Here is a 27,055-nt window from a genome sequence, read left to right on the forward strand (position 1 = left end):
CAAAAAGGCGGTTAGGAGGGCCGTTGCCCGGTTCTGGTTCGGTGACCTGGGCCTCCCGGATGAGGGACTCTATCTCCCAGGTAACAGCAGCCACGTTGAGACAGGAAGGAGAGAGGATAGTGTCGGGGGGGGCCGGTGTGTTCACAGTGCCAAACTGACGAGATAGGGCGTCAGGCTTTACGTTACGGGACCCGGGCCGGTAGGTGAGGGTGAAATTGAACCGCCCAAAGAAAAGGGACCACCGGGCTTGGCGGGAATTTAATCGCTTAGCTGTCTGGATGTAAGACAAATTCTTGTGGTCGGTCCAAACCACGAACGGCTGTTCTGACCCCTCAAGCCAGTGCCGCCATTCCTCCAACGCCAGTTTCACAGCCAGCAGCTCTCTGTTATCCACATCATAGTTCCGCTCAGCAGGAACCAGCCGGCGAGAGAAAAAGGCGCAGGGGTGAATCTTCTCATCAGTGGCAGAGCGCTGGGACAGGACCGCCCCCACCCCAGTGTCAGATGCATCAACCTCCACAACGAACTGCCTGGAGGGGTCCGGTTGGATGAGAATGGGGGCAGATGAGAAAAGCCTTTTAAGCCCAGAGAAGGCAGCGTCCGCATCCGGCGTCCAGGCAAACGGGAGGGCAGGAGAGGTGAGACGGGTGAGAGGGGCTGCAACCCTGCTGTAATCCCGGATAAATCTCCGGTAAAAATTGGCAAACCCCAGAAACTGCTGCAGTTTCTTGCGGGAATCGGGGATGGGCCAGTCTGTCACTGCAATGACCTTCTCGGGGCAGGTCCTCACTTGCCCGCTCTCAATGATGAACCCCAGGAAGGATACAGAGGTGACACTGAACTCACACTTCTCGGCCTTCACATATAGTTTGTTCTCCAACAGCCGTTGAAGAACTTGACGGACAGGCTGAATGTGTTCCTCCTGGTTGCGGGAAAAAATCAGGATGTCGTCCAAATAGACAAAAACTGAGCGGTTGAGAAAGTCCCGGAGGACGTCGTTAACCAGGTTCTGGAACACAGCAGGGGCATTAGTAAGGCCGAAAGGCATGACGAGATACTCAAAATGGCCGAGGGGGGTGTTAAAGGCCGTCTTCCACTCATTGCCTTCACGGATGCGCACCAGATGATAGGCATTACGTAGGTCCAATTTGGAGAAGACTGTGGCGCCCTGCAGTGGCTCGAATGCGGAACTGATGAGGGGCAAAGCATACTTGTTCTTCACTGTAATGTTATTAAGACCCCTGAAATCAATGCACGGGCGAAGTGACTTGTCCTTTTTGGCCACAAAAAAGAAACCTGCACCAACAGGAGAAGAGGAGGGTCTCATGAGGCCAGCCGAAAGAGAATCCTTAATGTACTTCTCCATGGCCTCCCTCTCAGGACGGGACAAGTTATAAAGGCGACTACTGGGCAAAGGGGCGCCGGGGAGGAGATCAATGGCACAGTTGTAGGGGCGATGAGGAGGCAGGGTGAGCGCACGACACTTACTAAATACCTCTCCCAGGTCATGATAGATTTGGGGAACCAAGGAGAGGTCGGGAGGTTCCTTGGGCAAGGGAACATCTCCCACTGCCGGAGACAGGGCAGATTGTAAGCAGGTGGAATGACAAAAAGTGCTCCAACTCACCACCTTGCCAGAAGACCAGTCAAATTGGGGATTGTGCCGTTTGAGCCAGGGGTGCCCCAGCACCAGGGGAGTGAGGGGAGACAGGATGACATGAAACTGCAGTATCTCGTGGTGATTACCGGAAACAATTAACTCAAGGGGCTTAGTACGGTGAGTAATAAGGGCCAGGTGACGGCCGTCTAAGGCGTTAGCATTTAAGGGAGTGGGTAATTGTTCCAATTTAAAGCCAACCTGAGACGCAAAGCCGGCGTCAATGAAGTTCTCATCCGCTCCAGAATCCACCAGGGCTGACACAGGAAAGGAATGCCCGAGGGACAAGAGAGTGGCATCCAGCAGTGAGCGAGAACAGTGAGAATCGGGGACGGAGGGGGCGTGGCTCAGCAGGGCCCCGAGCCTCACTGCCGAGCCCTGTCTTTTGGCAGTGACGGACAGGTGGAGATGAGATGCCCGGGCAGCGCACAGTACAGACACACTCCGGTCTTAATCCGATGAAGCCGCTCTGCCTGAGTGAGACGTGTGCGGCCCAGCTGCATGGGCTCCTCTTCAGTGACACCATGCGTCACGGGGGCAGAGAGGGCAGTCTTAGGGAAGAGTGGGGAACAGGAAGCAGCGAAAGCCGGAGGCACGGAGCTGCCCGCCTTCTCCCTACGCCGCTCGCGTAGACGATTATCCAGCCGGATAGAGAGGGAAATCAATTCATCGAGAGTGTCAGCTTCCTCCCTCGTAGCCAGCTCATCCTTGATCGACTCACCGAGACCGGAAAGAAAAAGCCCACGTAGTGACTTGTCGTTCCAGCCCGACCTGGCGGCATAGGTCCTGAACTCAACAGAGAACTCAGCTACACTGCGGGAGCCTTGACGTAAAGAAATAAGCCGCTTGGCGGCGTCCCCTCCCTCTACTGGGTGATCAAAAACTTTCCTCATTTCCGCTACAAAAAGGTCAAAATTGTCATTAACTGGAGAACTACTGTCCCATAATGCTGAAGCCCACGCTAGTGCATTACCCTTAAGTGACCCCATAATGTACGCGATCTTAGATCTTTCAGTGGGGTAAGTGAGGGGCTGCTGACTGAAAACTAGGGAACATTGGATCAGAAAGGCTCTACACGTACCCATGTCCCCAGCATAGCGCTCAGGCGCAGGAATGAAGGGCTCACGGGCTCGTGGCAGGTGTATCGGAGGAGTGGGAGCAGGCGGAGGTGCCGCTTGCAGTAGAGGCACTGTGGTGAGGGGAACCAGTAAGTCCAATTGCTGCCCCATTTGAGTGACACGGGTAGCGAGATTCTCAAAAGCCTCCATAGCGTCCCGGAGGGCTTGGCTGTGCTCAGCCACCTGAGTGCCTTGGGCGGCGAGAGCTCCACGGATCTTGCCAAATTCCGCTGGGTCCATTTTGGCCAGTTCGTTCTGTTACGGTTAAGTTCTGGACCCAAGAGCAGACAGAGGCAGTTGTGGATATAATAAAAAAGGGTTTATTTCAACGAGGTGGGGAAGCAGGTGGTGAGTGGGGAAGCCGGGGCGGAGAAGCAGGTAGGTAAGCTGGAGGTTGTGGTCCGGGTAACTGCAGGCAGAGGAAAAAACAACGTTAGGGTGGTGATCACAAAAACACGAGGACACGAGATTAGGACGAGGTAGAATACTAGTAGCCAGGCGTGTATAGTTACCACTGTAGTGCATGGTACGAACTGGCAACGACAGCAGGGAAGCCAGAGGTGATATAGTCGCGATGATTGCTGATGCAGACCAGGTGTGCCACAGAACAGAGGGAGTGGGAGTGGCAAAAGGAGGAGGAGCGCACAGCAGCCAGCTGTAATCACCACACTTTGCAAATTGTCAGACTTATCACAGATAGCACACATCTTTCCAGCCCCACCCCAGTTCGGTAACTTAAATTACACGGGTAGGCACTGTTTTAATTATGAAACCGGCCAAAACACTGACTTTTTTTTTTAAATATATTTTTTTGGCATTTTTCATGCTTTATTGATAGTGTTAAGAGACAGAGGAGAAATGGGCCAGAGAGGGGAGTGACATGCAGAGAACGGGAATCGAACCCGGGTCTGCTGCTGGGCCCGGCCCGGGGGGGGGACCCCTACCAACTGAGCTAAGGGCGCCCCCAAAAACACTAACTTTTTATGTTATCCATTAGAAAAATAGTAAAAATATGTGGTTTATTTGTGAAATAATGTGTTTCCATACAATAAACAGGGCCCATGTTGTGACCTGTAGAATAGAGTGTGTGTGTGTGGGGTTAATGCCCTTTCTTTTTTGCTTGAATCCCTGCACTCCAAAATGTCTGCATGTGAACCATATAGTGAGTAAGTGGTTTAAAGGACGTAGCAAAGAGTGTTACTGAGCCTTATATGCAATTGTTTATGAGTAAGTAATTCACACAAAATAAATCAATAAATGCTCCTTTGGAATTGCTTTCACTTGTTTGCCCAGCACCATTGATTTTTTTAGCCACAGTCAGCCCCATGAGGTGAGACTTTTTTTTCATTCAGCTTAACATTATTTAATGCAAGCAAGTCCACTGTTACAGGAAAAACCTGAAAATACTATTTTTCTTAGAGGCTTTAATGTTACATTCTGCTTCAGGCCCTCCCAGAAGCAACAATAGGCCTGTTGGAGTACTGAAATTGAATCCATGTGAAAACAACACTATTAAAATAATTAAATTAAATCTGACTGTGAAATCATGGGACATTGCTGGACATTGGAAGCCAGGTAGAATTTTCTTTGATATGTCACAATCGCATGGAAACTAAATCTGCACGAATAAGAGTACAGACCAAACAAGTCATGAAAATTAATTACATTTCCTACATAACAAGATTCTGTCATTCCCCTTAGGGAGTTGAAATGTTTATTATGTTTATCTATTTAAAATGTTTTATTACTGTCCTAATGGTTTCTATTAATTATCTCATCTCTTTTATTGTTGGTGGCTTCATATATTATTATTTTTTCTTTTCTTGTGTCTCATTTATTAGTAGTAGAAAAACATATCTTTCTAAAATAAAACTGTACAGTGACAGCAAAATCTATACCTTTAGAACTGGAACCTATAAATAAAGATGGGATCAGCAGGGATTTTCTCTTATTGATTTGACAGAGCACATGTCAAACTACACAAATATCAATAATTTTGGTCGGCATACCTCATTTTATCAAACTAAGATCACAATAAAAAGAATATTTTACACTAGAAGTTAAAATTGTTTTAACCGTTGAACTGTGAGATATGTATGGCTGAATAAAAATTATAATTCATAATGAATGAATGAACATATAATATTCCATTTTTGATGGCAGATCAATCAGGAAGCTCATTAAACACAACAATTGGCAAAAACCCATTAACATTTCAATTAATTTCCTACAACTCTCAACTAGATTCTGGCATTCCTCTTGGGGAGTCGTACTGTTTATTATGATTTTTTTTATTACTCTCATAATTGTTTCCATTCAATCTCTCTCAACTCTTTGATTGGTGGTGACTTAATACATTAGTTTTTTATTATTAGAGAAGCATTACTTTCTAAAATAAAACTAAGCAGTTGTGCAGTGTACAGCAAAGTCTATACCTTTAGAACAGGAACATGTATTATATTCCATTTACGATGGCTAAAAGCAGATCAATCAGGAAACATGCACACATGAATCAGTACGAATTGTGCCTTTACAAAACAATCATCGAGGCAGCAAAACAAAATTTGGGTGTCACCCTATGTCCACGCTCTCAAAGGATATATCATTGACATACATAGACCATGGACACTGTCTGGACACTGGTGAGGATGAGAGGGGAGAGGTAGAGCAGCAACAGCAGAGAGGCAAAACAAACCAAATGAAATTCTTTAAACAATGACCATACTCCCAATAATGTATGCTACACACGCTTAGATCTATATGTAGCAGAACATATGCATGAAAGCAATGTTCAGATACACGAGATGGTGGAATGAGTTGAAGTCTTGCTGTGCTGGACGCGCTCGCAGAGGGACTGATCTGCTGAGAGCTGCTACTACTGTTGCACATAATATTCACTGTCTGTAAAAATAATACTTAGACCTGCTGCAAGTAGTGATACCAATGTGGTATACAGGTGTCAGAATATTAATATACAGCAGCCTTACACACCGATGTTTGTCCAGTAATAAGTGACATATGGCTCACCTGTGGAAATAAAAACGTCATGGCATGCCTCATTTCATGCCTCAAGTGTGGTTCATGCCTATATCATCAGTAAAGAAAAGGTGCATTGCAGGAATTGATTCGTGATTTGTTTTTCTTTGCCATGTGTATTCCTACGTAAGCTTATTTATCCGTGAGAGAGGATTGGCACAGAACACATTGTTGATTTTCTACACCCCTTTCAGCAGAAATGTGAAAGAGCATTTGTACACAAACACACACACACACACACACACACACACACGTATGACAACACATGAACACACAATTGCATACAAACTATTCCTTGTATACACAGAAGGTCTGACAGAGACTGAATGAATGAATGATTTTATTTGACCATTTTGATATAAAAACATGAACAGCACTCTGTCACACATTAAAATACATAAAATAGCCAGGGATAGACACAAAAAAGCCCGAAGGCTTATTTCCATTGTGGTCCCTGTACACAAAACATACATAAAATATACACATACATAAAAATCACACACACAACAATGACCCCCACTAAGGCAAGCCTGATATCGGCATAGAATACTAACATAAATATTGCATTTGACAAGATTGAAGAACATTTTCACTCAACGCTCAACACATTTATACCAGTTTCTTTTAATGACAGTTGCAATTATATGTAATTTGGCTATCCAAAGTGCACTCAGATTTTGACATCTGTAGAATATATAGGGATGTAGCATGGTTCTGTCTAAAAGCATGTAAAAAGCATGCTCAGTATTCTGGCTTTTCATAAAGAAGGAAAACATTGATTTAAAATGAACATCAGATAATATGGGAGAGGGACCGATAGTAGAGTCCCCTCCCATTAAACCCACCTATTAATTGAGAACCCAGAAAGCATAAGATCTGGCAGCAGCTGGCAATAAAGTAGGTGAGGTGTGAGGCTAAAGTGGCCACAGTTTCCTCTTCTAGATACAGTATGTTTGCTGTTGTATGTCATGTATGATTGTCAGAGGAAAAATTTGACTGTTTAAGAAATATTTAAAAGTTCCTTGTTGTTAATAACAAGAAATGTGCTATGGGCAAGTTGAGAGGAGACCAGACTGAAACTGTTTCCTTACAGTGGAGTACCAACTAGACAGCATCCACATGAGTGAATCATGGTGATCACCTTGATTTAATGTGAAATAATAGGAGTTGTATTGTCTGATATTGTTAATATATCAAACATTGTTTCCATCGCAGCACTGTAAATCAGACTTATATTCTTCCTTAGCAAATGTTGCACATGCTCCATATACCGTGATCAGTCACATGAATATGCGATGTCCAGAGCCTGAACTGCATCAGTTCAGCTCCATTAGCTCCACCTATTTTATTCGTTTAAGTAATATAAAGTACAGGCCGGACAATATCAATAAGTAATCACCAAAGCCTGAATTATGACACCACGAGACCACCTCTTGTTTTACACGAATGTGACAGCTGTGTTTGATTGTTTCCTCTTGCTCTGCTTTGTCCTAGTTTTTCTATCACCAAGGCCACATTGAATTGCAGTTTCATTGACAAAAGATTCCAGTAACAGAGACAACCCTTATACTGATACACCATAAGCAAAACCTCTCTTTATAAGACGCAGATGATGGATCACCAACCTTAATTGGTAAGGGATTTGCTCTTTTTTTGTTGATTAAATTGAGATAATCTATGTAACACTCTTAGTAACACATACAGAAAAGGGTCCAAGAATGGTTGAGAAAAACTTAAATCTCGTAATGTTCTCTTAATCTTTTAGATAGACAGAGCCAAGGTGATCATGACAAGAGGTGTCCTTTTAATCTCTATTAGCATCCGCTGGACAGTGCGACGATAACACTGAAAGAATGTAAAGTGTTTATGTGCCGAAAAAGCAGTATAGAAAAGTCGAGAAAAGCTTTTTTATATACATGTACATGAGAATTATGAACAAAATGGTTGCAAGATGTAGGAATTTCCATACAGCCGCAGAAAGAAAGAGAACAATGCGTCACATCAGGTAAACAATTTCAAGGCAACGTGAACAATTGTCACCATACTTCATTGTTCATTTGTTGCATTCTGGTCTCAGTAGTGATGGGGGTGACTTTTTTGATGAAATCCTTTTGTGTTTCTCAGAAGGTTTTGGAAGGATAAGAGCATCCCATTCTGGCTTTCCATTCAACAATCCTTGCAGCACAAAGTAGTGCAAATGTGAATCCACAGTTACTATGTGTGTGGGTGTGCAGCATATCATGCACTGTAAGGAAGAACTGGAAAAAGTGGTCTTTTAAAAAGAATAATGCTGTCGAAGTCTTTGACTCTGTTGGAGGGAGTATCACAATTGTTTCTTAATAATAGAGTAAGTATACATTTTACAGTTGCTATTTATAAAATGACCATGAAGCATTGCTATGAGGAAGTCTTTTTTTGGCATTTTTCATGCTTTATTTGACAGTATGAAGAGACAGAGGTGAAAAGGGGGGAGGGGAGTGACATGCAGAGAACGACAGAAAAATAAAACATTGGACACTGTATTTCATCCCATACAATTCATCCCAGTATAGGTAAATATTCACACTGCAATTTAAAGGTTTATAGAAACAAAGCTACACAGAACATTACTACTTTAAAATGTTGCTCTTCTTCTGCTGTATTCTGACATGTAGGCTATATGACAGTGTTGCTGCCCCTTGGCTTAGCCCAACCCCCCCCCCCCCCCACACTGCAACTAATCTGCAAACTGTAAAGATTCTTTATCAGATAGGGGAGTAGATTGAAGTTGTTGTATAACTAAGACAGACTTTACAGCTCTATCAATTATCCACCCATGAGCACGTGTATTTTATTATGTTGTTCCCTGCGCGCACCCCTTTTTTTATTTCTACTCTCTTGAGTGTCGGTCAGAGCTCAGTACCTGTCACCTGCACTGTCCCATGTAGAGGGACATTTTAGGACAGACATGGGAGACGGACAACCCAAAGGTGTACTTGTTCTCCACATTATTTTCGTCTTATGGGGTACTACACTTTGCATGGTGAGAAATTGTCTTACCTTAACATACTGTTGTGTTGTAAGAAGAAACTTTATTATCATGCCTTTTGCAAATCAATAACATTTTAATTTTGATTCTCTTTTGTATAGCCCACAGCAAAAGTTTTAGGTAAGTGGTTTTCTTTTCAAGCTATACAGAGTAGTATAAAATTATTATTGCCAATTCCTTTGATCTGTCGCTTTACATTTATTTTTCATTCCTGCTTACACAGACTATGATGTGGACGGCGGACGGGACCTTGACATTTTTGACATCAATGAAGGTAAGCAAAAGGAAGGGGGGGGGGGCTTTTTTCATGTTTCCGGATTAACAATGGGTAACCGTTATAAAGCAATTGTCTGCGTGCCTTGTCTCCACAGAGGCAGGCTTGAATCTGGTGGAGGGGGACATTGTGCTTGATGAGGTATAGTTCCCCTAAGCACATTTAATTATCCTCTGCATGACTTGATTTGGTGGAATGAAGCTTAACCATGACTCATTACGTTTTTTGTTTTTTTCTCGCATTTTGTGATTGTTTTTATTGACCGTCACACAGAGGCAAACTCGAAATTCCATAATAGGGGATGAGTACAGGTGGCCAACCACGATCCCATACTACATGGAAGATGACTTAGGTAAGTGAGACACTATACACTATAAAACATTTAAAAAAACATATTGGTAAGGCACAGCAGCCAGTATAACATACTGTATAAAACATAAAATATTTCCTTAGGCCTTTGTGGTGTATGACAGTTTATGGTTATTAACATATTTTGTTCCCTTTATCAAATATGTGACATTGGATTTATGGCGTCAGCAAAAAGACATATTAACAATGAAAGTATTTTTTTCTATTATCGTTACTATTTTAGACATATAGTAGAGGTGAAACCTCTGTATTGTAAACTTCTGCAAAGCATTTTTTAACATTAATGTATGTATCACCTTGCCTTATTACACAATCACTTCTAAGAGTTGTCCGTTAATGGCACTGGCATTGTCTACTCTTCTTCATTGCATTGATGTTCAGCAATGTGCAGCCGAGCAATGGGCCGGACGTGAGCCTTATAGTAGAAGCCTTAAACTTCAACAAGCTTAAATAACTCAGTTTGCACTAGGGTCCACCTTAACAGGGCATTAGGAAGACACATCTTTCACATGATTTATAATGTTATCTGCAGAGATCAATGCGAAAGGTGTGATCTTGAAGGCCTTTGAGCAGTACCGGCTCAAGTCCTGCATCGACTTCAAGCCTTGGAGTGGAGAAGCAAACTACATTTCAATCTTTAAAGGGGGCGGGTAAGAATTTTTTTTATGTTTATGCTTTTATGCTCTGTTTGGATGGCAGGGCAAAGCTATACTTTCTCAAGAATGAATACGTATTTATAATTGTGCCAAAAGTCCTTGATAAAAATTAAATTTGAGAACGTGTGTGATATTCATAATAGCCATGTTTTTTCAAAAGCTGCTTCTCCTCTGTGGGAAACCGGCGAGTTGGGAAGCAGAGATTGTCAATAGGGACTAACTGTGACCGCATCGCCACCATTGAACACGAGTTCCTTCACGCTCTGGGTTTCTGGCATGAGCAGTCCAGGGCCGACCGCGATGATTACGTGAGAATCATGTGGGATCGCATCTCAGCGGGTATAAAGGCCACTCAACCCTAAATGACATTTGATCAATAACACAGCTCCTTCATGCTCTGCCATATGATTGATCCCCTTTATGATATGCCTACTTCATGGATTCTATATGGATGTGTATGATGACAAAAACTTTCCGATTCATTTTGAAAATTCCTTTCAAGAGATTTGTTATGTAGAACTTGATGGAAAGCACTTCATGCAGCACTGTTTTATTGTTCATGTCATTTTCCCGGCTGCATAATCTAAACAAGATAAGCTAAAATACCTTATCAGCACATCAAGGATTATCAGACTTTGTATCATAGTGGCATTGACCTACGCTCGGAACAAATCAAAACTCCTTTTATAAAGTCTGTGATTGAAGCACACAGATAAGCAACTTTTTGTGATCGTAACAGCTCCCCCCCTCTTGGAGAAAGGAACACGCTATTGCCTTAATAAAGTCACCTTGCACTGACACCTTTTGTTTATGACCCGACCAATCGACAGGTAAGGAGAACAACTTTAACACCTATGATGACACCACCTCCAGTGCTTTGGGAGTGCCCTACGACTACGGTTCCATGATGCACTACAGCAAAACCGCCTTCCGCAACGGCACCGAGCCCACCATCGTCACCAAGATCCCCGCGTTCAGTGACGTGATTGGCCAGCGCATGGAGTTCAGTGACAACGACCTGCTCAAGCTGCACCGCCTCTACAACTGCAGTAAGACTCAACAACCTGTAACCCAAGCAAAATGTGTTTTTAGTATCCGTTGGTTGTACAATAAGTGTGGTCTCAGCTTGTACCACCATTGTTATATTACACCTAATTTCTCATAAGTTATGTTGATATCAGCTGACAATTAGATGCATTATCTCCTCAATAACTGCCACACGGAAACAAGTGGATAAGCAAAACAACAATCTCCTGGCTGTGAAGTGGATTAGTTTATAGCAGTTCAAAGTCCTGCTACACCTGTGTATATGTGTGTGTTCTTCTAGCCCAGGGCTCGACATTCCTGGACTCATGTGACTTTGAACGTGAGAACATCTGTGGTATGATCCAGGGACAGGGCGATAAGGCAGACTGGGTCAGGGTCGCCAAAGCTGCCGGAGGGCCAGACACGGACTACTCCAACATGGGCAAATGCACAGGTGAGAACTATACATGTCAACTGGTGCAGATACATATCACGGCATTTAAAAGGATTAGTTTTTTTCCCCTTTTTAGTCTGTCTTAAAACACAACACTCACATGTCCGTATCTACACATTTGAGGTCACTGCAATTGTTGCCCCTGTCCAGACTGTCCCTTAAATACCATAATAACGTCCTAATTATGGAAGGTACTCAATTGATTTGTCTAGCTTAGATGGTTGAAGCCTTACTGACTTTCACTACCGAACTTTAAAAAGCATTTTAAAACAAGGACTTTTAGATATGTTAAAACAACTCCATGATTTAAACCTACACACAATATACAAGGGCTGCTTTCCTGTAAGATAGACTCAAATCATTGGCAGATAAACATGTAAGACCTTCCCTCTAGTAATCCACTTTGTAAAGTGCATCAAAATAACACTGAGATATTGACATTATTAATCAAAATTAAATCCTCATCTTCAGGCTCAGGGTACTTCATGCACTTCAGCACTGGAGCAGCTAACAGCGGGGACACGGCCCTGCTGGAGAGCAGACTCCTTTACCCCAAGAGAGGATACCAGTGTCTGCAGTTCTTCTACTACAACAGCGCCGGCCCCAGCGACACACTGAGGATCCACGTCCGAGAGTATGACACAGCTAACCCCAATGGAACACTGCGCCTCATAACAACCATAGATGGTGACTTTTACTGAATTCTACTAAAGCTCAAAATCCATTGTGACAATTATTCTTGGGGAATCTGGCCATTGTGAATCTGCTTTTATATTAAATTACATGTTTTGACCTAATGTGCTGTAACAGGATCTCCCCAGGAGCTGTGGCAACTGCACCACGTGAGTCTGGACGTCAAGAAAAAATTCCGCGTGGTCTTCGAAGGGACAAAGGCGGGCTCTGGGCCCTCGACAGGGGGACTGTCACTGGACGACATCAACGTCTCGGAGACCACCTGCCCCGAGTTCATTTGGCGCGTGGAAAACTTCACCGAAGTGATGGACAACACCCCCAATAACACAGCTATCTTTAGTCCCCCGTTCACATCTAAGGAGGGTTACACCTTCCAAATGGAGCTGTACCCCAGTGGTAAGGACCGCTACCCTGGCGAGTTGTCTGCCTACGCTCACCTGGTGGCCCGTGTAGGGGACACTGGACAGAAATGGCCGTGTCCATGGAAACAGATGACCATGATGCTAATGGACCAGCATCCAAACATCCAAAAGCGCATGTCTAACCAGCGCAGTGTAACCACTGACCCCGACATGAAGGCAACAGGTGCAGCTATACTTCCAATGTCCAATGAATTGTTCTTGTTCTGTACGTGAAATCCTATCATAAAAGTACAGGTTTCTGCTGCAATACTAATTTCAAACACCATTTCAACATCCTTTTTGAACAGGTTCCGACGCATTTTTCTGGGACGACCCTCGAAAGGTAGGCGTGGAGATCACTCAAACAGATGGGACCAAGTATTTCCGAGGGCCAGGCGCTGGCACTCCAGTGTATCTCACCCACCTCAGAGCCAAGAGCAGGGATTTCATAAAGGGAGGAGACGCCATATTTCTCCTCACCATGGAGGGTAAAACACACACCAGATCGCAGTATCCACTCAACAGAAAAACATCCTGTGTGTCCAGAGATAGAATATACAAGGGAAGAAATGTATAGCCCAAAAACCTAACCATTTATATGTTATATAGTGTTTTTTTTCTTTTTCGAAAACACATTCATCCTGACACGCATCAATTACATATTAATTATTATGCTACACACATGCTTCTCGAGCTATGTATGTATGGGATGACGCATGCCAGTAATGTATGATAATTACATCCATGATTCATATGCCCACTTGTCAGGAAAAACGCTACAGGGTCAAGTGATCGGAAGCCTAATTCAATTTGCGGTGCAGTGACGCTTTCTCAACTTGGATTCAATTAACCGTTCTCTCATTTGCTTGCCCCCCTCTTCAGATGTGTCTAATTTGACGGTAACCCAGCCTCTGCCCCCTACGTCCCACCCACCTATCCACTCCACCACCCTAGGACCGGCCCCCTCACCAACCCAGCCCACACCCCCACCCACTGAACCCACACCCCTACCCACCGAACCCACACCCGCAACCCCCAAACCAACCCAGCCCACACCCCCAAAACCCGTCACCACTAAACCCTCCAATGTCTGCGACAATGTGAAATGCCTGAATGATGGAATCTGCGTGGCGGACAAGGGGAAGGCTGCTTGCAGGTGTGTGTTCTTTCAGGGTTTTGCACTTTGCCCTAACAAACTGTGGATGTAGCAATCTGCGAGCCATCAAAGGGTTCCTGTTTGTCTTTTTCCAAATCAAAATTGAGCAATCTCTAGTTGAACACTTGGGAAAATCGCTTATTTTCTTCTTTTAGTTGATGCCGAGAGTTAGATTAGAGGAAAAGTGATGAAGGTATGAGGTCCAATCAAAGTGATAGTTCAGTATTTTTGAAGTGTGGTTGTATGGGCTGCTTAGGTATAGTTAATATGTTATGGAGATGGCAGTCAGCGCAGACACTATAAGGGGTTTGGGGGAGACTTTGATGTAGCAGAGGTCAGCATTGTTCTGTTGCAGAGGGGGCCAGAAGAAAAAATGTCATATTAGAGAACATATTAACGGATATCTAGGTTTTAGGTTAGCATTTATATATGTGGAGAAAAAACATATTTCTTCTGGCCCCCTTGGCAACAATACAAGGCTGACTTATCAAAAATACTGAACTATACCACTTTAACGTGTTCTATCTCGTGTTAATGCGTACAAAAACAACATGGTGATTTTACCATTTGTGTAGTAGGTCTATTCTTAAGGCCCAGGAGCCAGGTAAGTCATTTCATAATGTTTCCAGTCTTTGTGGTAAGCTAAGCTAAACGCCTGCTGGTGGTAGCTTCATATTAACCCACAGAGGCATGAGAGGGCTGTTGGTCTTCTCAACTAACTCTCTGCAAAAATACAAATGTACGTTTATTTCAAAACATGTCTTGAGTTTTGCCATAGGGTACGTCAAATATCTTATACTAAAGAACTGCAGGAGCCATTAAAGCTACTAATGAAAAGTAATTATTTATGTTCTATCTCTAGGTTGAGTTGTCATATCATACATTTTTCATCACCTTGTACGAGTGCCTAGAATACCTTCAAGTCTGATCCTTGGTCCCTGCTCATTAGGTGCGTGGTGGGCGTAGACTGGTGGTACTATGGAGACAGCTGTGATTACAAGGGCACCGCCATGGATAAAACCACCCTTGCTCTTGCCTCCTCTCTGTCTGTGCTGGCAGTGATGCTGGTGGTGACTGCAGTCAGCGTCTTCTGCGTGAAGAAGAAATATAAGAAGCTATCGAGTGGCAGCGATGTCGTCATGGCAAACATGGATGCCGGTGAAAAATTCTAGTGGCCGACTTTGAACTTTTTTCCATTGAACACGTGAAGAAAAGAAAGACTTGTGAAATGAATCAATATTTTCAGATATTTTCAGGTGAATACAGGCTTCGGTTGTAGAGATGTATGGCTAATGTGTTTAGAAGCCGGCACATACTGTACATCATAACATTATGTGAGACTGCCCCCCTCTGGACATTCAATGTAAAAACACCACAGCAAAATAAGAACACTTGTTACTAAAATTATTTTGTAATTCCGAAGTCTTGTGTGGACTATTTAATATCAAATGTTCATTCATTATTCAAAACAGATCCAAGACAGTGTGATTTATATTCACAAATTTAAAATTTATTATACCAAATACAGGAACATCTGTGTTGTCTCTTTTCCATGTGGATATATTTGTTTGTATTACTGAACTTGACACAGTCATGCCGGTGATAACAGGTACTGTAGGAGGGAGATGAGTCTAGTATTACGTGTCCATGTATGTTTGTTTGTGTGTGTATGTGTGTGAATGTTTGTATGTGCGTGCATGTAAGTGTGCATGCAAATATCTGTCTATTAGTGTTCAGTAGATACAGTGATGACGACAGAACATCACAATCAAACAAAGTGGAGCAAACCATGGTAACTTTGTGTAGTTACATCCCATGGAATGTCGGGGTTTCTGAACTGCAATTGCACATATAGATTTGTGTGTGTCTGTTTGTGTGTGTGTGTATGTTTGTGTGTGTAGTATTTGTGGGTCTACGTAGTAAGATAAAGGGGGGCTGGTGACACCTCCATAAAAGCAAACGCTTGGTGAACCATACGTCCTCCCCAACAACTAAAACCTTCACCGACATACAGGTACGCAGTTCCTTTAAAAGCAACAGTATACAACATTTCTCTTATTTACAATCATTGGAAAAAAAATCACCATTTCTCTCAGAGAAGATTAGTAAAAGTGACTGAGTCACCATATAGAGTATGCAACTCCTAGGAGTTAGTATTTAAAATTTCTACAAAAACAATTCTATGCCATTTTACAGGCCAAGAGCCATGATTTACTGAAGAAATACAGTATATTTAAGTGCCCTATCTACAACAGTTAAGTGTGGTATTACAACATAGTTCACTGATAATAAAAAGATTATGTGTCTCTGTTTTTAAAAAGTTCTCGCAGCAACTTCACTGCGTTCACATTAAAAGATATGGTAAGTTCTTACAAAACAAAACAAACCATGGAACTGTTATCCATATTAACAAGTGTCGTGGCGAGCTAATGCTATTGCAAAGACTAGTGTTGATTACATACTCGGCTGGTCGTCTAATGTAAAAACAACAATTCACAGTCTGCGACACAAGGGCACAACCAAGGACACCAGAGAGGGCTGTCCAGGCTATTCAAGAGGGTCGAGTATCATTAAAGGGCTCATTTGCTTGTTTCGTTCTATGAGATGCTTAACCAAAAAAACAAACAAAAAAAACGTGTAGAGCGGGTTGCAGTGCATGGTTCTTCGATGACGAGGCAGTGTAGAAAAAGTATGATCAAACGTTTTCATGTGCATTTTTGTAGCCTCTTGAAAAAAAGAAAATCGTCTGTTGAGTCCAGAAACCAAAGAAAAATGGAAAGGTTGATGGTAGGCTCCTGTGCTTGCTGCTGCAGCTCGGAGTGAGATGAGGCTGTAGTTAGTGAGTGGGTTGGTTGGTGGTGTCGGTTGTTGTTCAGAGAGGGGTGTCGTAGTAGTCTGTGGGCTGCTCGGTGCCCGGCGGCTTCTGCTGTTTCTGCTGATGCTGCTTCATGATTTCCTTCACCTCCTCCTCCAGCTCGGGCGGGATGATGAACTGGTCGTCAGGGTCGGGCTGGGCTGGGGCCGTGAAGTAACCGCCCACCTTCTTGGAGGGGGCGTCGGCCGCCACCTCGATAAGGTTGTGACTCCTCTCCTGGCGCGCCACGGACCCGTTGACCCTCCTCTTGCCTGACGACTTCCCTCCGTCCACACCGCCGCCCTGCCACGACTCGTCTCTCTCCAGCCCGCTGTCTCCAGCCTTGCCCGGGCTCATCATGTCCACCCCTTCCTCCAGAGGCTCTGGCGTGCATGGGGCTGGGGGAGGGACCAGAGGGAGAGTCAGCAGGGAAGATGAGGGTAGCGGTTCGGTTTGGGCAGACGAAGAAGAGGCCTCTGCTGCTTTGAGAGAATGGACGTCCGCCTCCACCTCCACCCGACTCCCGTTGGAGAAGACACCGGCGATGGGCTCCTCGTCCTCGCTGTCCAGCCCGTTGTCGGACAGCGCGCTGGAGAAGGTGGCGCTGGACAGCTGCCTCTGGAAGGAGCCCGCCAGGCACGCCGGGTGGACCGCGCAGCAGCTGCGGGCGGAAGAGGGCAGCTCTGAAGAGGAACCGCCCCCCGGGTACAGGTACTGGCAGGGCTGCTGCTGGCTGTTGTTGTTGTTACCACAGTGGGCCTGCTGCTGCTGCTGCTGCTGGGACTGCAGCAGGGACAGCGGGTGGGCCTGGTGGTGCAGGTGGAGGTGAGGCTGGTGGTGGTGGGCCTGCTCGTGCAGCAGCACTAGGGAGCTCTGCGGCGGCTCGTCGGACGATGCTGTGGAGCCCACCTCGCTGCTCATCTCACTGGTGCTGATCTCGCTGCTCATCTCGCTGCAGGAGGACGGGGGTACGGGCAGGGAGCCGTCAGAGGGCCGCTCCTTGATGGATGAGGAGGAGGAGGAGGAGGGGGGATAGGGGCCCAGGCCGGGGCTGGCTGGGGGCTGGGGAGGCTCCGAGCAGCAGCAGGAGCAGCAGCAGGAGCAGCAGTCCTCGCTCACACTGAGCTGGACCACCACGGCGCTGAGGCTGTCGGTGCAGCCGTAGCCCTGGGCCAGAGTACACAGCTTCTTGGCCGCGGCCAGGCCATCGGGTACGTTCCGCACGGCTTCCACGGCCTCGGTGGGAGACACGGCGTCCCACAGCCCTCTGCTGCCCAGGATGAAGAACTCGTCCTGCGGGGTGAGAGTGACCGTCTGCACGTAGGGACAAGGGATGACAGAGGGGTAGAGGAAGGAGTAGCCCATGATCCGGGTGGAATCGGTCACGCCGTTCACCTTGTTGTCCTGTAAGAAAAAGAGCGTAAAATATCAATACAGTGCTCAGCTAAAATTACATTACATTAGAAGGTGGTGTCAGTGATTCTGGAAAACGCTTGTAGTCCAAATCACTTTTTTGTCAAAATCAGTGGATATATCCTCACGATCCACTTCCTGTCGGTACTGTGAGTGTGTGTACGCTGAAAAAAAATCTGGTGTTAATACACAGCCTAGTTTGCAGAGCCTAGGCTGGTAGCGGAGATTTTGACAACAAGCGTTCTCCAGAATCACTGACCCCACCCTTAATGTACTCCACGTTGATTACAAGGCTCTTGGGATGTTTTTATTGAAAAGGATCTCTACCTCAGTGATGATTGCCCTGTGCTGCCTTATCCTGCGGTACTCCTCCTCGAGCCCTATATTGTGAAGCAGTGACAGCGACCACGGCTTCCCGTCTCGGCACAGAATGGCCTGGCACTTTCCCACATTAGCAGCTGTGAGTGTGAAGCAGCCGGCGGGGTCGGTAGGGTCGTGGCGAATGTGACACAAAGCCGCAGAGCCTCCCAGTTTCTGCCCAGCAGTTCCCAGCTTTCTGTTGTATGAAAAGAAGAGGGGATCAGAGAAACTAGTTAAAACATCTAACCATAATCCATTTATTGAGCAGATTTATGTATGGATTTGATTATAGATTAGGCTAGGGACAAAAAAAAAGAAGAAGAATCCCACAGGACGGTTGTTAAAGCCCTTGTTAACCAAAATCCACAAAATTCTTTGCACTATGTACAAATAATTTAGGGAGTAAGTTGCATGATAATAAGCATCTGAAAAGAGTAAGGCATATTTTCAAACCAAATTACAGATATTGTCATTCAAGTTTGATAAACTTAACAGAAATTTTGGTTTAGATGAGGCAGGCAATGGTCTGGGGCCGGTTTCCCAAAGCCTTCGTAGAGCCTTCTTAACGCTACGTCATTCGTAACCCCTACGTAGAGTTCCTACTTAACATTTCGCCTGTTTCCCGAAACGTTCTTTGCTACGAATCTCTTTCGTACATCCTACGTTGGTAAGGTTGGTCTGGAGCGCCCGCAGAGCCTTCTTAGCTCTACCGTAGGGATGTTTCAGCTCTCATTTGTGTCATTTAACTAATAAATCTGACTGTATTTCGTATCAAACGGACACAGCGATGACTGTATTAAATAACAAACTGTTAAAAACGATAACTATAGCGTAGCCTACATATCACATTTAAAGTAAGCTATATATTTTAGCAGAATACCATTCAATCTGATTCACAAAGTGTTCAAACTATAAGTAGCCTACATAGTCATCTAACTGACTTGACAATCAGCATTAACTGATTGGATGCGATGTCCGTCAATATGAAAATAGGCTACTTTATACGTGATACACTACAGCCCACAGTCGGATCGTTTTTATCAGTTTGATATTTAATACAGTCATCGCTGTGTCCCTTTGATATGAAATACAGTCAGATTTATAAGTTTAATGACAAGTGAAGTCCCTGCGATCGCTGTGGCATCGCCAGAGATAGGCTTGGCTACAGACCCCCACATTTCCTTCCGTAAGCACCATGCGTAAAACGGACACGAGTGACATCCCTGTTGCGCATGGAACTGCCACAAGTCATTCATGAAGAAAATAATTGCTGGAAACAATCTTAATCTCCTCCGCTGTTTCTATATTTTTCTATAGCCTAGGCTACCTTTTTTAAATCAGTAGGCCTATAGGCTATGGTAATACGTTCGACCAAGGTTAACACTAGAACCATCGCACTGTGTTCCACACACTGCGGAGCTGTCTCTCCGCCTCAAAACATGTAAACGTGTGAAAAAATGAATGAATAATCAATTAAAGCTTACCTTAAAATAAGTGTGCCATGTTACTGTTTATTGTATTTAGGATTTTAGCTCATTTGGACGCTGTTTGGGCCGTCTGTTTTTATTGATATAGGCCATTGGCGATATTCTACTTTCAGTTTCCTTACTGACCCACCACGAAACGTGATTATTGTTCTTAAAGATACTTAGATTATAAAGCAAGAGGTGTTAAATAAATGTTTCGGCTTAGAAGGATTTCTAGTAATCTTTTATTCGCAAAGACTTGTCATGCAGCCAGGGCCGCTGCTACGCTTTTGGGTGCCCTAAGCAGAAATTGTCAGTGATGCCCCCCCCCCCCCCGAAAAAAAAAAAACACCAAGAAGCTCGCGAGCGAAATTTTTTTGCCCTTGCAAGATCTCTGCGACTGCTTTTTGGCACATTTGCCAGCATTTACTAACAGAAAGAACAGCTTAACTTGTGAAAAAACTGCCTTTGCAAAGGAATTGAGTGATAGGATCATAGACTGATTATGAGATAATGGGCCCCTGGGCTTACACTCTTAAAGGGCCCCCCACTTGTCCCTATCCAGTCAGGTACACTGAATTTTCTACACGGATACATACAATTAATGGCAAAAACATATTAAGGAAGTCAGTGTTTCCCACAGGATTTTGGGGTATTGTTGGAGGGACCCTGTATCTTGTTGGGGGGTGGGTGGGTGGAATTTTTTTTACCTTTTTAAAGTAAAATGCATCAATCTGGTGCACTTTGTGAGGAAATTTTAGAGACTAGAGAGATATCAAATCTTGAGCTGCAGAAGGAACATTATTTTTCAGATTTTTCTTAAACAGGTAGCACTCTTTACTCTGCAACTGTAAAAACAGTAGATTGGTCTGCAGACCCATGTTCTATGATGGAGGGGCCCATTTCAACAGATAAAGGGTGGATATGAACAATTTAGAATTCACACATATAAAGTTTATTTGTGTATGTGTGAGGGGGCCTTCAACCCCCTTAGACAGAGCTACTAATGCTGTTGTTTTTAACTTGCTTTTGTATTTCTCCCCTACTAGTTGAGGGGCCCATGATGATTTCTATCTTGTTACATTTTAATGAGTATTTATATTTAGGCTATTCCTTTTTGGACCCTGTTATTGACCCTGTTATTGACATCAGTGACAGAGCTCTTTGACTATGCAACATGAAAAGTTACTATCAGTATCTCTGGCTAAGGGCCCCCCTGAGCCCTTGGGCCCCTGGGCCTGTGCCCGGTGTGCCTGTGCAGTAATCCACCCCTGGATAGGTTACACAATTAAGAAAAAACAACGATGGGCCTGTTCATAACTAATTTATATATTTTTTGTAATGTAATGATTATCATGAACTTTAAAAAAAAAAAAACTATTTTGGGGGGCCCCCGGACCATCTCTGTTTCCTTTTTAATTAAAAAAATAAATAAATAAATTATATATATTTTTTTTTGGGGTGCCCCCCCCAGGAACTTGGTGCCCTACGCAGTCTGCGTACTCTGCGTATAGGGAGCGGCGGCCCTGCATGCAGCTTCGCATGAAATAAGCAGGAAATGGAAAATCGAACTCTGAGCAATCGATTTCAGCAGTGTACGTACGACGTATGGAGTGTTTCTCCTAAGAGACCGTTCGGGAACCACGACTACAGAGGTAAACAACTTTGGTAAGTCATAACGTAGGAGTCTTCGTAGCTCGCTAAGAGATGACGTTATCGGGAAACCGGCCCCAGGTTCTTATGACACAATAAGTGTTTTGAACCAATCACTGCAGTTTTCTGCCCAAAACTTTCTATAAAAACAATGACTGTTGCCATGGAGACCGTTTGATAGCTCAGTCTCCATGGCTAACTAATGGATAATATTTATGAAAAAAAATCAAAAAAACAAACATATTATGTCTATCACAACTTTGATATGATATTTTGACTTTTTTCAATTTTAAACCAGGTTTACAGAGGCTTTAAAAAATGCCCGTGGAGCCCCGTTGTGTACCTTTGCATTACTAGGAAGGTGTTGGTCATGTAGTCCTCTTCGCTCTTGGTCTTGTGGAGTTCTTCGGCCAACACATCGTTCATGGTGCACTGCAGAAGGTAGGGCACTTCCACGTTCCTGTCCCCATCGAACACGCCGTACAGAGCCTCGCGACTCCCACAGAAACTGTTTACCGACAGAGCTGCAACACACAGTCTGCAGAGAAAAGAAAAAAAAACTAGGCATAACGTAATTGTAGCGTGTGCTCACGTGTAAACAATGAGAGCTTCAAATATATTATAACACCTTTGTTCACATATGTCCTCCACATATAAGCATGCAGACACTGCCTTACATAATACTATTTGACTGTACAGTCATCAAAGCAAACTTGCCTAAAGAACAAACATGGGAAATGCACAAACAGTATGTGAAATTGCTAGAATCTCTTATTTGGCATAGGACATTAAAGTGTCAAGTTGTAAATTGAGCCCACTCTATATGGATGTGTATGATGACAAAAACTTTCCGATTCATTTTGAAAATTCCTTTCAAGAGATTTGTTATGTAGAACTTGATGGAAAGCACTTCATGCAGCACTGTTTTATTGTTCATGTCATTTTCCCGGCTGCATAATCTAAACAAGATAAGCTAAAATACCTTATCAGCACATCAAGGATTATCAGACTTTGTATCATAGTGGCATTGACCTACGCTCGGAACAAATCAAAACTCCTTTTATAAAGTCTGTGATTGAAGCACACAGATAAGCAACTTTTTGTGATCGTAACAGCTCCCCCCCTCTTGGAGAAAGGAACACGCTATTGCCTTAATAAAGTCACCTTGCACTGACACCTTTTGTTTATGACCCGACCAATCGACAGGTAAGGAGAACAACTTTAACACCTATGATGACACCACCTCCAGTGCTTTGGGAGTGCCCTACGACTACGGTTCCATGATGCACTACAGCAAAACCGCCTTCCGCAACGGCACCGAGCCCACCATCGTCACCAAGATCCCCGCGTTCAGTGACGTGATTGGCCAGCGCATGGAGTTCAGTGACAACGACCTGCTCAAGCTGCACCGCCTCTACAACTGCAGTAAGACTCAACAACCTGTAACCCAAGCAAAATGTGTTTTTAGTATCCGTTGGTTGTACAATAAGTGTGGTCTCAGCTTGTACCACCATTGTTATATTACACCTAATTTCTCATAAGTTATGTTGATATCAGCTGACAATTAGATGCATTATCTCCTCAATAACTGCCACACGGAAACAAGTGGATAAGCAAAACAACAATCTCCTGGCTGTGAAGTGGATTAGTTTATAGCAGTTCAAAGTCCTGCTACACCTGTGTATATGTGTGTGTTCTTCTAGCCCAGGGCTCGACATTCCTGGACTCATGTGACTTTGAACGTGAGAACATCTGTGGTATGATCCAGGGACAGGGCGATAAGGCAGACTGGGTCAGGGTCGCCAAAGCTGCCGGAGGGCCAGACACGGACTACTCCAACATGGGCAAATGCACAGGTGAGAACTATACATGTCAACTGGTGCAGATACATATCACGGCATTTAAAAGGATTAGTTTTTTTCCCCTTTTTAGTCTGTCTTAAAACACAACACTCACATGTCCGTATCTACACATTTGAGGTCACTGCAATTGTTGCCCCTGTCCAGACTGTCCCTTAAATACCATAATAATGTCCTAATTATGGAAGGTACTCAATTGATTTGTCTAGCTTAGATGGTTGAAGCCTTACTGACTTTCACTACCGAACTTTAAAAAGCATTTTAAAACAAGGACTTTTAGATATGTTAAAACAACTCCATGATTTAAACCTACACACAATATACAAGGGCTGCTTTCCTGTTAGATAGACTCAAATCATTGGCAGATAAACATGTAAGACCTTCCCTCTAGTAATCCACTTTGTAAAGTGCATCAAAATAACACTGAGATATTGACATTATTAATCAAAATTAAATCCTCATCTTCAGGCTCAGGGTACTTCATGCACTTCAGCACTGGAGCAGCTAACAGCGGGGACACGGCCCTGCTGGAGAGCAGACTCCTTTACCCCAAGAGAGGATACCAGTGTCTGCAGTTCTTCTACTACAACAGCGCCGGCCCCAGCGACACACTGAGGATCCACGTCCGAGAGTATGACACAGCTAACCCCAATGGAACACTGCGCCTCATAACAACCATAGATGGTGACTTTTACTGAATTCTACTAAAGCTCAAAATCCATTGTGACAATTATTCTTGGGGAATCTGGCCATTGTGAATCTGCTTTTATATTAAATTACATGTTTTGACCTAATGTGCTGTAACAGGATCTCCCCAGGAGCTGTGGCAACTGCACCACGTGAGTCTGGACGTCAAGAAAAAATTCCGCGTGGTCTTCGAAGGGACCAAGGCGGGCTCTGGGCCCTCGACAGGGGGACTGTCACTGGACGACATCAACGTCTCGGAGACCACCTGCCCCGAGTTCATTTGGCGCGTGGAAAACTTCACCGAAGTGATGGACAACACCCCCAATAACACAGCTATCTTTAGTCCCCCGTTCACATCTAAGGAGGGTTACACCTTCCAAATGGAGCTGTACCCCAGTGGTAAAGACCGCTACCCTGGCGAGTTGTCTGCCTACGCTCACCTGGTGGCCCGTGTAGGGGACACTGGACAGAAATGGCCGTGTCCATGGAAACAGATGACCATGATGCTAATGGACCAGCATCCAAACATCCAAAAGCGCATGTCTAACCAGCGCAGTGTAACCACTGACCCCGACATGAAGGCAACAGGTGCAGCTATACTTCCAATGTCCAATGAATTGTTCTTGTTCTGTACGTGAAATCCTATCATAAAAGTACAGGTTTCTGCTGCAATACTAATTTCAAACACCATTTCAACATCCTTTTTGAACAGGTTCCGACGCATTTTTCTGGGACGACCCTCGAAAGGTAGGCGTGGAGATCACTCAAACAGATGGGACCAAGTATTTCCGAGGGCCAGGCGCTGGCACTCCAGTGTATCTCACCCACCTCAGAGCCAAGAGCAGGGATTTCATAAAGGGAGGAGACGCCATATTTCTCCTCACCATGGAGGGTAAAACACACACCAGATCGCAGTATCCACTCAACAGAAAAACATCCTGTGTGTCCAGAGATAGAATATACAAGGGAAGAAATGTATAGCCCAAAAACCTAACCATTTATATGTTATATAGTGTTTTTTTTCTTTTTCGAAAACACATTCATCCTGACACGCATCAATTACATATTAATTATTATGCTACACACATGCTTCTCGAGCTATGTATGTATGGGATGACGCATGCCAGTAATGTATGATAATTACATCCATGATTCATATGCCCACTTGTCAGGAAAAACGCTACAGGGTCAAGTGATCGGAAGCCTAATTCAATTTGCGGTGCAGTGACGCTTTCTCAACTTGGATTCAATTAACCGTTCTCTCATTTGCTTGCCCCCCTCTTCAGATGTGTCTAATTTGACGGTAACCCAGCCTCTGCCCCCTACGTCCCACCCACCTATCCACTCCACCACCCTAGGACCGGCCCCCTCACCAACCCAGCCCACACCCCCACCCACTGAACCCACACCCCTACCCACCGAACCCACACCCGCAACCCCCAAACCAACCCAGCCCACACCCCCAAAACCCGTCACCACTAAACCCTCCAATGTCTGCGACAATGTGAAATGCCTGAATGATGGAATCTGCGTGGCGGACAAGGGGAAGGCTGCTTGCAGGTGTGTGTTCTTTCAGGGTTTTGCACTTTGCCCTAACAAACTGTGGATGTAGCAATCTGCGAGCCATCAAAGGGTTCCTGTTTGTCTTTTTCCAAATCAAAATTGAGCAATCTCTAGTTGAACACTTGGGAAAATCGCTTATTTTCTTCTTTTAGTTGTTGCCGAGAGTTAGATTAGAGGAAAAGTGATGAAGGTATGACGTCCAATCAAAGTGATAGTTCAGTATTTTTGAAGTGTGGTTGTATGGGCTGCTTAGGTATAGTTAATATGTTATGGAGATGGCAGTCAGCGCAGACACTATAAGGGGTTTGGGGGAGACTTTGATGTAGCATAGGTCAGCATTGTTCTGTTGCAGAGGGGGCCAGAAGAAAAAATGTCATATTAGAGAACATATTAACGGATATCTAGGTTTTAGGTTAGCATTTATATATGTGGAGAAAAAACATATTTCTTCTGGCCCCCTTGGCAACAATACAAGGCTGACTTATCAAAAATACTGAACTATACCACTTTAACGTGTTCTATCTCGTGTTAATGCGTACAAAAACAACATGGTGATTTTACCATTTGTGTAGTAGGTCTATTCTTAAGGCCCAGGAGCCAGGTAAGTCATTTCATAATGTTTCCAGTCTTTGTGGTAAGCTAAGCTAAACGCCTGCTGGTGGTAGCTTCATATTAACCCACAGAGGCATGAGAGGGCTGTTGGTCTTCTCAACTAACTCTCTGCAAAAATACAAATGTACGTTTATTTCAAAACATGTCTTGAGTTTTGCCATAGGGTACGTCAAATATCTTATACTAAAGAACTGCAGGAGCCATTAAAGCTACTAATGAAAAGTAATTATTTATGTTCTATCTCTAGGTTGAGTTGTCATATCTAGCATACATTTTTCATCACCTTGTACGAGTGCCTAGAATACCTTCAAGTCTGATCCTTGGTCCCTGCTCATTAGGTGCGTGGTGGGCGTAGACTGGTGGTACTATGGAGACAGCTGTGAGTACAAGGGCACCGCCATGGATAAAACCACCCTTGCTCTTGCCTCCTCTCTGTCTGTGCTGGCAGTGATGCTGGTGGTGACTGCAGTCAGCGTCTTCTGCGTGAAGAAGAAATATAAGAAGCTATCGAGTGGCAGCGATGTCGTCATGGCAAACATGGATGCCGGTGAAAAATTCTAGTGGCCGACTTTGAACTTTTTTCCATTGAACACGTGAAGAAAAGAAAGACTTGTGAAATGAATCAATATTTTCAGATATTTTCAGGTGAATACAGGCTTCGGTTGTAGAGATGTATGGCTAATGTGTTTAGAAGCCGGCACATACTGTACATCATAACAT

The 27,055-nt window shown here is 44.2% G+C and overlaps 2 protein-coding genes across 2 annotated transcripts; one reads left to right on the forward strand and one right to left on the reverse strand.

Annotated features, from left to right (window-relative positions):
• Window positions 1-3,349: 3,349 nt before the first annotated feature.
• Window positions 3,350-26,896, forward strand: LOC307255358 (meprin A subunit beta-like; the record flags this gene model as incomplete). The annotated part of the gene is made up of 14 exons (XM_080034040.1): window positions 3,350-3,370; window positions 8,941-8,959; window positions 9,063-9,113; window positions 9,217-9,254; window positions 9,387-9,465; window positions 10,015-10,132; window positions 10,299-10,477; window positions 22,821-23,039; window positions 23,318-23,470; window positions 23,942-24,157; window positions 24,281-24,748; window positions 24,873-25,052; window positions 25,447-25,720; window positions 26,674-26,896. 14 exons carry the CDS (start codon window positions 3,350-3,352, stop codon window positions 26,894-26,896), a joined length of 2,238 nt encoding a protein of 745 aa, XP_079890166.1.
• Window positions 16,537-22,634, reverse strand: LOC307256037 (PH domain leucine-rich repeat protein phosphatase 1-like; the record flags this gene model as incomplete). The annotated part of the gene is made up of 4 exons (XM_080034903.1): window positions 16,537-18,126; window positions 18,463-18,691; window positions 21,958-22,152; window positions 22,597-22,634. The coding sequence occupies 4 exons, from the start codon at window positions 22,632-22,634 to the stop codon at window positions 16,741-16,743; spliced, it is 1,848 nt and encodes a 615-aa protein (XP_079891029.1). The 3' UTR covers window positions 16,537-16,740.
• Window positions 26,897-27,055: the final 159 nt, after the last annotated feature.

The sequence above is a fragment of the Ammodytes marinus genome (genome assembly GCF_949987685.1).
Source record: "Ammodytes marinus genome assembly, chromosome: 9".
NCBI classification, from domain to species: domain Eukaryota; kingdom Metazoa; phylum Chordata; class Actinopteri; order Uranoscopiformes; family Ammodytidae; genus Ammodytes; species Ammodytes marinus.